Here is an 11,167-nt window from a genome sequence, read left to right on the forward strand (position 1 = left end):
ATGATTATTGGTGACATTTAGGAGATCAATAACTAGAATTTTGTTTCTAGTTTTGGTTTGAGTGCCCTCTTTTGCTACATTTATGACCTTTGTGATAATGCCTTTGCTTGGAGATAAATGATTATTGGATATGTGATTTTGTTGGGTGGATCTAAGAGGTAAATGAGGTAATAACCACAAGTAGCCCTACCATCATCTTATTCTTTTTTGTTTGAATATAAAGGTGTCCATAATTCAATGTGAACTGAAAAAGTGGACCTATTAAATGAGATATTATTTTATCTATCTTCAGTCTAGTTTGTATCTATAATAAGTGTCATGGTTTAATTGATAAACACCTTCAATTGAACAAAAAAACTTATTGAAGCTAAAGAGTGTTTTAGTTTTAACAAACCTAATCTTTTGTTGCCAACTCAAACTAATAATTATGGTAGCCATTATTACGGAAAAAAAAAAACAAAATTATGATCTCATAATTGATAAGAAGCTTTCTAAGAATTGAAAAAGTAAACTATCTTTAGTTAACTCACATTTTGATTCACACCAGATAATTAGAAAATGTTCTTATTTTTCAAAATAAGAAGCAATAGAGAAATATTTTTATGCGATGTTAGAAAATCAATATTTTAAATTAAATAAAATGTATACTAGAATTGGTCATAAGAATTTATTTCATGCAAGCAATGCTTATTGAATAGATATAATGGCATTAGGTTAAAGAATGTGGACCTATGCATGGGATCAGGTCCAAGAAAAAACTAAAAGATCAACCTAGTTATATCTAGACCAACGAAAGTAATAAATGGATCGAAACTAGTCCCATCACTATATCTATGACACAATGAATATGAAACACATGAAATAATTATTTTCATATTAAATAGTTAGTAAAGTTTGGGGTTTCACCTATATAACTTTTAATGTAGGACACACTAAAGGAAGGATAATATGGCCAGTGAGAAATGACCTGGAAATAGATTGAGAAACTAATAAAGAGGAAAAATTTGGATTCTTATATTTTGTGATCAAGATGCTCTGACACCACATAAAGTTTTATAAACAGTTGTCTCATTTATATTAATATGTAATATATATAAGTTATTATGTAATATATATAAGTTATTAAGTGTTATAACATGAAGAAAAATAAATCATAAAGAACACAATTATATAAAATATGGTAGTCTGTCATATATATATATATATATATAATATCATCTATTGAAATATTTATGTTGATTTGGACTAATGATAATACTTAATTTATACTAATATTTGTTGAATGATTTTTGTAAGTAAATTTTTCTTCTAAGTATGTGATACAAAAAGTTGGCTCAAGAATTATTTTTTATTCCTTTAAATTTATCAAAAAAATCTTTGGAAAAAGTTTTAGATGTTTTTTTTAATAGGTTGATGTAAAAGTTCTTTAAAATAGTTTTCAAACATTTCAAAATTTGGAGAAAATTTTAATTGAATTTTGAAAAGATGTTTTATGGACCATGTGATAGATGCCAGGTTATGCAATGTAACATGACAAAAAGGGTCTAATAGCCTTGAAATATTAAGAAGTGTCCATCTAATATGATGTAATAAAACACATCACATAACTTCAACAAACCAAGAGGTATGCAGTTAATATAATGTGATGAAATTTGTCAAATTACCTCATCACACTAAGAGGTATTCAAGCAATATAATATGAGGAATGCATCTCATGGTTTCCTCTCACACAAAAGTTTGTGTTTTTTAAATGCATGTGAGGAAGTGATGTGATGCAATTCATTACATCACTCCTATTGTAATAACTCTTAAAGTTTTTTTAAAGTATTTTTTAGTATTCAGATATGATCATTATTTGCATCTAATGCTTTTTTTTTTCTTTTTGAACATTTTAAATAGCTTCCTCTACACAATCTTGTAATAACTTTTTTTTTTAGATAAATCATTTTGAAAATTAAGCAAAAGTTCTCATTTTTCTTATTCACCTAACATTTGAATTCTAAGTAAGCTTTGACCTATATATTTGGTCTTTTAGATAGAAAACTTGAAATCTCTTCTTTAAATATCTTAGCTTTTGTAAAAGAGACATGAGAAATCCTCTTGAGTGGTTCATCCTTGTGAAAAACATGTGTACACCATAAAGAGAGCTAACTATTAAAGAAGTTTGTTGAGAGTAGTGAATAGCTTAAGTGATTAACTTGGTGAAGAGAATGTAAGAAAGTTGAGTGATTAAACCTCCATAAATATGTATTTTCCATCTCTTAACTCTTTTATTACTTACTCTATTTATCTTTTAAATGTATTTGGTGTTTTTATTTCTTGTGTATTTGATTTGTGATTATTTTTGCCTAAAAATCTTAAAACTTTTAAAAATCTAATTCTCCCCCTCTTGGGTTGCCTTAGATATTTGAACAACAATCACTTTATGTATAAAACAAATTCCACTTGCTAATAATAGAGAAACGATAAAATTTTAAAATCTTTCTTGTTTCAATAAACACGTTAGGATGGTGAATAAAAATTCTCTAGACATTTGTGGTTACTAACATAATAGTAGAAAATAATAAATACAAAGGAATATGTATGTCTCTATTTATTATGTTAAGGAATCTTTGAAAATAATATAAAAAAGTAAAAATTTTGGTTAATAATTCTAATGATGTTGAAATTAGTGGTTAGTTATTTGGCAATAAGAAGTCGACTCGGTATTATACTTATACTTGAAACCATAAACGAACGTCGCTCTTGAGATTTTTTACAAGGGGATGATTATATGCTTAAGTTAGTTTAGAGTTCTAGAAAATAAAAAGTATGGTGCGGTATAAAGCGAGGAAGTCAATAGCCTTTTATTATAATAGATTAATATTTTTGTACAAGTTGATATGAGATAATTATCAATGTTTAAAATACATATTATAGAGAGTTTGAACTTGGAAACATGAGTCTTATAGAAAATAATAGAGTTGTTTCGTATTGACAACATATTATATATACATATATATCTCTCTTTGAGAAGTAATGTTTGCACCTGATACCCAATAACATTAAATACCTACCTAGGATGTCGAGGTCTCGAGGTACTATTCAATATGGTCTCTATTAGCTAAGTAGTATTAAGTACCATGTGGTAAAGTGCATAGGAAGCAAGAGAATGCTTGGTAGCCATATAATTTTTAAATAACTAAGTAGCATTATGTACAACCTAATTAGGTACCGGCAATTGAGCAATTCCTGGTGCTTAATAGCATTACGATTAATTAATTCTTCTTTGCCACAAACCTTAAGCCATAAATTTACCTTTTTCCTTATTTCTAGATAAACACGAAGTCGGTTCTATTTTTTTTTTCATCCAATTGAATGATGTCAGTTATTGAAATAATACAGTGAATTTAAAAACTAGTTTCTATCAAGAAATACATTTATGTTTTGAGTGTAAGATTGACTAAAGTTTTGAAACTATTTTGATAATTTATCTCGTTAAGAACTATAATAGAGAAATAAATTAAAAAAAAAAAAAAAAACTTTTAAAGTCTATAAAGTCATTATTTTGTAAGTAAGTTAGCATAATCCCTTTGTTTAATATATAATCATTAGTTAGGGTAAATGGGTGAGAGATATACATATTTTGTTTGTTAGTAAAAGTAGATGAGAGTGGGAGAGAAATTAATAATAAGGCCTACATACCATGTGAATTGTGCATGTGAAAAGCCACTAAATTTTGTAGTGCATGTCTGAAATCTCAGTTGGACCAAAATCCTGCTTCAATCATTTGTCGTATAATGTTTCTTCTATAAGGTTGACACTTGAGTGATAATTGATTTGGAATTTGAATTTGGTTGATTCATATTATTCTTCACCCTGAAATGATTAGTTTTCCAAAAATATCCAATAATGTTGGGCTTTTTTCATTTCTTTTAATTAAATTTCAATTTTTTAAAAATAAGTTGGTGTAATTAGTACAAATTAATGGAGAAATCATACAAATTTTAATAATTTTATGATATATATTTATGGGATTGTCAACTTAAATGTTCTTATTAAACATGTAATAATTGTTCTTATCATTTTCTGGTTTGACAGGATATATATATATATATGTATATATTTAATGGGAGTATAGAAGAGAGTGAGGAATTTTGCTTCTGCTTGACTACTTCATGTTCAAGTTACCCACTCACCGCTTAGACCTTAAAAAGGGAATTAAGATCAAGGTCAACTGGTTTTGCTGAAAGGATTCTTTGTCCAAATTGCATGCGCCATTAAAATAGCTGTGCGTACATTTATATATATATATATATATATATATAGATATATGACTTTTTCTTAATAGAGCATGACAAGGATTCAATCACTATGGAGCAATCAATGATTACTCTAGAATGGAGCAATATGCATTTTCCAACCAGAATTGGAACCCTCGTGATCTTTATTTTGCTTTTCTTGTAATGGAAATGTGATTATACTTACACATTAATAAGAGTAAACCCCCCCCCCCCCCCCCATATACATACATAATATATGTTAATCCCAAATGAATTAATTAATGGGATCCCACTTTGATTTTTTGAAATCTTTTTTTTTTTTTTTTATTATTACAAACTTAAAAATAGTGATTAATGATATTAATTATTAATAATTAATGTATATTTATAAATATATATATATATAAATTAGGTAATATACACACACTAATAATAATATAATTTATTAATAAGAACACATAAAATGTATAATAAAACTCAGAATTTATAAACTATTGAGTTTAATAACCGTAAATTAAATTTAAATAGAAGAAGTGAGTAAATTAAAATTAATGTAGATTGTCAATATATGGCAACGAACAATTTTCTCTGCAAAATTTTAAATGCAGATTTTAATTTAATTTATTATGACAAGTGGTCCAAGTTTTCTATTTGGGAATGAAATCATTTTGACAGCGAAATTGCATTGAGACACAAAAAGGTTATATTGATCTATCTATACATACACACACACATTATGTTTGATATATTAACCAAAAGGAATAACTAAAAACACCAAACAGATATAAGAAATAGTAAGGAAGCCGTCATACATTTACATACATATATATATTCATTTCTTTTTTCTGTCTCCTTGAAAATAAGCAAGGAAGAGGAAGAAAGAAAACCCTAAAAGAAAATTTGCAGTAGCAGAGAAAAATTAGTGTTAATCTCCCAAAATCCCCCACTCAGAATTATATATAATCAGGTTGTACACACAACAAAATTCTCCAGTCTAGCGTGCAAAAATGAAGGGTAATTAAATAGAAAAAAAATTGGTAATATACAATTAAAATGTACAGAGAAAAAAGAGTTAGTCTGTCTGTAATGAAGTATACTCTCTAATTCGATTATGTAGGTTCGGTTTGATTCTCGCTGGTAACATTCCGAAAGTAAAATTCCGAATGTACCAGGTACTTAATATCGGAAAAATTTTATCGGAGTATACCTTTTTACCGTTAAATCGAACAAATAAAAAAGAAAAAAAAAAAAATTGGAGGAGTAGGATCAAAATTCTCCAATGAATTAGGTAAAGGGTAAAAGAAAAAAATCATGATTGAGATCCAAAGGCTATACTAAGTTTCCAAGAACGTTCAATATCTTCAGCTATTCTCTTGGCATCCATTGAAGCACCCAGAAGTCCACGTTTGGTGAACCCTACCGCATACAATCCGTTCTCACCTTTCCACCCGTTGGGAAATGGCTTTCTCGGCAACCCATCTTTCTCCGAGAACATCTCCCTTTCCTACCACCAATTATATTTATTTAATTCCTTATTACTTTCTTTTTTTCTTTACATATACATATACATATACATACATATATATATTAGAGAAATTCAAAAGAAAAAAAGGTACCTTTAACCAAGAGGGCACATTGCTTTTGTAACCAGTTGCAAGAATGATGGCATCAAAATTCTCGATCTTGCCATTAACAAACTCCACTGCACGTCGTTTTAGTCTCTTGATCCCTGGACATACCTATACACATACACCCACTTATAATCATATATCTATACATACACATAAAAACAGGAGGAGTACACCCACTTATAATCATATATCTATACGTACACATAAAAACAGGAGGAGTGAGATACATGTATATATGTATGTATACATACCTTGATGTGTCCAGATTTGATCTTGGCAAGGGTGCCGACATCTAAGACGGGAGTTTTCCCAGACAAATTCTTGAGGTGGAGAGGACCCGTGGCGGGCCGGTGTAAGCCGAAGCGGGAGGTGTCGCCGAGCATGAGGCGGGAGAGAATGAGCAACAAGGAGTCCACAATGCCCATGGGAAGCCATTTGAGTAGCCACATGGACAAGCCGAATGTTGATCTTCCCAGCATCTCTCGTGGTAGTACGTGCACCTTCAGTTTCAGATACATTTTTTCAAAACATTTTATATTTTACAGCAAAAATATATAAATTTGAATTTTTTTTTTTAAAAAAAAAAAAGCAAAAAGTTGAGGGAAAAAAAGGTAAGGGGAGGAGATAATTGATGGGTTGAATCCAGGCCATTTCTCCATTATATACACTACACCATTTAATCATCAAGCTAAATATTGCGCATGCTTTCGTTTGGGAATCCCAAGAAACTCATATTTATAACCTCATACATATATAATTTTCCTTTTTTCTATACCTCCTTCCTGTATTTGTATCTACTCTCATCTTTTCCAAGGGATTAAACGTTTTGGAACTTGAACTCACTAATATACCAACATTTGCAATTTCTTACTTTATATGTGTACATATATATATATATATCAACTTTATAAATAATTGACTACTGGGAACCCTACCCTTTTTCCTCTTTCCATTTCCTACACGACCAATTTTTTTAAAAAGACAAGACTTTTTTTTTTTTTTTTTTTTTTTTTTTTCTGAAATTGGGTTGTTTTTCAATTCTTATAACTTTTTGAGAATGGCAACAAAAATTATAGGAAAACAGATGGGTACCCTTAATTCATCATAATTGCTGTATTTGAAAAAGAAAAAAGAAAAAAGAAAATCCTGTATACCAAAACCTAAGAATCAAAAAGCAAACTTTCTACCTAGATAGGTGTCTTCTTGTTTAATCCAACTTCTATACCTTAAAACAAATTTTCTAGAAAATTTCATCATGTATGAATAATATATATATATGTATATACAGTTCTCCTATTCTTTACTACAAAAAGAAAAAAGAAAAAATCTGGAGTAGAAATTTTAGGGCAGAAGAAAGACAGGTATTAGCATCGTGTTTGGCAAAGAATAAAAAAAGCACTCACAGAATCTCTGACGACAAGCCAAGGAGTGGCACTATGATTGCAGAGATCCAAACAGACCTCCATCCCAGAATTCCCGCACCCAACTACCAAAACCCTTTTCCCTCTAAAAACATCTCCGCTTTTATACGAACTGGTATGCCGGATATCCCCTCCGAATTCCTCCATTCCTTCAATCTTCGGCTTCACCGCCTCTGCATTCTCGCCGGTCGCCACAACCAGCCACCGGCAAACAAATTCCGTCATCTCCCCCCCTTTTCCTCCCACACTCCTCACGCGCCAGAACCCCACCGTTCCATCATACTCCGCCCCAGCCACAGTTTCATTGAACCGTGGACGGACGTCGAACCGGCGAGCGTAAGCTTCGAGGTAATCGATGAACTGCTGCTTCGTCGGGTAAGTTGGGAAATCGGCGGGAAAACCCATTAACGGCAGTTCACAAAACTGTTTTGGGAGATGTAGACGGAGACGGTCGTAGGTTTTTAGCTGCCATAACGAAGCTATGCAGTTGGATCTCTCGAGGATTTCACACGGCACCCCTCGCTCCTTCAGACACGCCGCTACTGCTAGACCGGACGGACCCGCCCCGACTATAACCGGACCCGGTACCCACACGCGTCGCACCGACTTGTTATTACAATTACAACTCGTACTCATCGGATCATGAGCTTCCTTCCCTTGTATTTCTCTTAAGCAATCCATCCAACACACTGCTTATATAAATATATGGTAAACTTGTACCCAGTGTGTGTATATATATTATGTATGTGGGTAATGGGATATATATACCTGGTAAGGTATAGAGGGTTTTCTGGTTGATGGGTTTAAGAGAGATCAGAGAAAGAAGAAGAAGAAGACAACGAAGAAGAAGAAGAAGAAGAAGAAGACATTTAGCTAAAACCTTGTGTATTAATATTTTTGAAGAAGATAATTAGTGGTAAATTGTTGTGTTATGTAGAGAGTGAGAGATGATTGAATGTACTTAAATATTGGGACGGATTAAAGAGAGGTCTTATCCAGTTGTGCGACTCGGTAGTTTTTTTTTTGTGTGCAAGTAATATATATATATATGTAAAATATGTATATATATAAACTGGAGGAGGAGCAGAGAGTAAGGGGCTAAATCAGCATTGAAAGTCGAAAGAGAGAGGGGAAGAGAAGGATGGCGATATGTGTTTATATATATATATATATATTTTCACTTGTGTTCGTAATCAGCCTCGGCTTGCTCACCTCCACCCAAACTCATGCAACTTATAAGTACCCGACTATACTTAACATGCCCAATTTACCAAATAAAAAATTTATATTCACTTACATATATATATATATGTGTGTGTGTGTGTGAGTATATGTGTATGCATCAACCAACGTCATCCTTTTAGTCCACTTAAATTCAGTAATCAGTGTAGAAGAGCATTCATTGGATAATGGGGAGAAGAACACTGTGTATTGGACCGGACCAACTTGGGCCGATTCTCAACTGTGTAAGTTGTAACCAAGTGTCTTCCACATATACGTACTGTAATGCTTAATTTCTCCATTATTAGTCATAATTTTTTTAAATATTTTTATTATATGAAATTGGAATATGAATCAAATTCATAATCAATATTCGAAATTTTATTGTAATAAATTAAATTCATAAAGACATTTGAAAGTCAATCTACCAAACTCCTTAGGTTTGTTTATAAATTAGACCTACTGAAGAAAGTGTAATTGGGAATCTAATTATCACCACCAAAATTTCCTTATGAGACTATTCGTTTTAAGCAGATATATCATTTCAAATATATTTAATTATATTAGATCTAGATGCAAAAAATAATTATTTACATTTTTATCTAGCCAATTCAGTGTGCATTTTGAACAAAAAATTTCAAAAAATTAGTAACGTAATTCAATCTTAAAAAATAAAAAATAAAAAATAAAATATCTAGATCGGCCGCTTAGATCAAATCCGATGATGATTTACGATTTATATTAACTAGGACGAGCTTTCTTACTAAAAAAGATTAATAGTTTAATTATGCATTATCGGGCGATTGAATGGTGAATTAAATATTTTTTATTTTGTACATAAGATAATTTGTCTCCATTTGTATTATGAAAATTAAACTTATAGAGAATATATATATATATTTGTAAAGGAAAACAACAAAATTAATAATGTACAAGGTTCGACCTACCAAACCGCACTCAAAAACATATGTATGAGATTGTATATATATACCCAGATCCAAGATTTGATTTTCCAGATTTGCTCATGAATTGCAAGTTGCATATATAGGTGGAGTGCTTCCAAATTGCAATCTTCAATTCAATCTCATAATTATTGATTGGAATTTCTATGCTGTGAAATTAAAACAGTCAACACTGATGATTTGCACTGTTCAATTTAATTATCACATAAGATTTAAGATCTAAATAAATAAGAGTTCATGGGTTTCCTTAGGCATACATAATATATGTAATATATATTAGTATTGAGTTTTTAAAAAATATATAGTACTCATAACTAATCATTCATTATCTTAATGGTAATTACCTTTATTTATTTTATGAAATTTGTGAATTCGAATCGAGTTATATTCTCGTGTGTATCATTAATTAATTATGTTTTGATTAATGTATACGTCAAAATGTATAAATTTTTTTCTAATAGCTAACAAAATATTAGTCATTAATAACATGATTAGCCCATTTAAGAATGAGATTTTCTAATTTGAATAACTCAATTTTAAGCATAGTTGTAACCATGCATTGTATCAATTAATATAATTTATTATCCATAATCAAATCGGATCCTTTAAAAAAAAAACAAAATTAAATATATTTAAAACTCAGTGCCTTTGACACCCCTTCTTCAACCTTATTTCACAAATTTTCTTGGGAGGGAAAAAAATAGAGAAAAGAAAAAAGACAAAGTATCATGATAAATAAGTAAAATAAATAAATAAATAAAACTACAAAAGTATGACTAATTCATGTGCTATAAATTCCAATTTATTTATCTCAGTTAACATGATGAGAGAAAAAAAAAAAAGAAAAGTAGAAAACATGTCACCACAAAGCATGGCACATGCCATATCATGTCATGCAATACTATTATATGGTGTATGTTGTCCGCTTTATTTAAATCTACTATTAAAAGTTAAATAGTTTTCTTCAAGTTTTACCTTGCTTCCTACTTGTTCTTAGATTCACATCCTTTTTTAGAATGATATAAATGTTCTAGATTTTTATGTCTAACTTGTTGATTTTAATTTATGTCTCTTGATTTTTAAACTTATTTTTTAAAATTTTATGTACAGTTTATCTTAAATGTTAAAATTTTTTCATATTATGGAGAAAGTATAAAGCTTATATATGAGTTATAAACCTACTTTGAAGCTTATATCATTTTTTTTTAAGATTAAAATATTCGAGATTATCTCTTTTTTAGCTTGAGTATATTTTTTTATTGATATGGGTAACTTTGAAAGTTACTTTGGTTAGTGGACTTTCAAGGAGAGGGTTTTCGATATCAGAGCAAACTTTATAACATTCTTTCTTATTTTGTGATAATAAGGTGAGATTATCTATTTATTCTTAATCTTCTTCTAACTTGGTCAACCCTACTTTAATGGAGAACTTCATCATCAAATTAAGGGAGGATATTAGTTCAATCCTTAAGAGAATTAAGGGGAGGACATCCTACAACGGACTTGTAGGTGAACAGCATTTTAATACGAAAAATTTAGTATTCAATGTATACAATTTTCATCCTCTTATTACGATAATGATGATGAACCCTTTGACTTCTTTAAATACGTATTGAATCTTATAAATAAGTACTCAACTATTTATGGTTAAGAAAAATTAATTTAGTTTA

The 11,167-nt window shown here is 30.0% G+C and overlaps 1 protein-coding gene across 1 annotated transcript; it reads right to left on the minus strand.

Annotated features, from left to right (window-relative positions):
- Window positions 1–5,181: 5,181 nt before the first annotated feature.
- On the minus strand, window positions 5,182–8,539 carry YUC6 (Flavin-binding monooxygenase family protein). The gene is made up of 4 exons (XM_022039232.2): window positions 7,297–8,539; window positions 6,145–6,393; window positions 5,879–6,001; window positions 5,182–5,766 (listed from the first exon to the last, which is right to left on the minus strand). The coding sequence occupies exons 1-4, from the start codon at window positions 7,993–7,995 to the stop codon at window positions 5,572–5,574; spliced, it is 1,266 nt and encodes a 421-aa protein (XP_021894924.2). The 5' UTR covers window positions 7,996–8,539; the 3' UTR covers window positions 5,182–5,571.
- Between the last annotated feature and the right edge of the window lie 2,628 nt (window positions 8,540–11,167).

The sequence above is a fragment of the Carica papaya genome, chromosome 7 (genome assembly GCF_054855325.1).
Source record: "Carica papaya isolate Zhongbai chromosome 7, ASM5485532v1, whole genome shotgun sequence".
NCBI classification, from domain to species: domain Eukaryota; kingdom Viridiplantae; phylum Streptophyta; class Magnoliopsida; order Brassicales; family Caricaceae; genus Carica; species Carica papaya.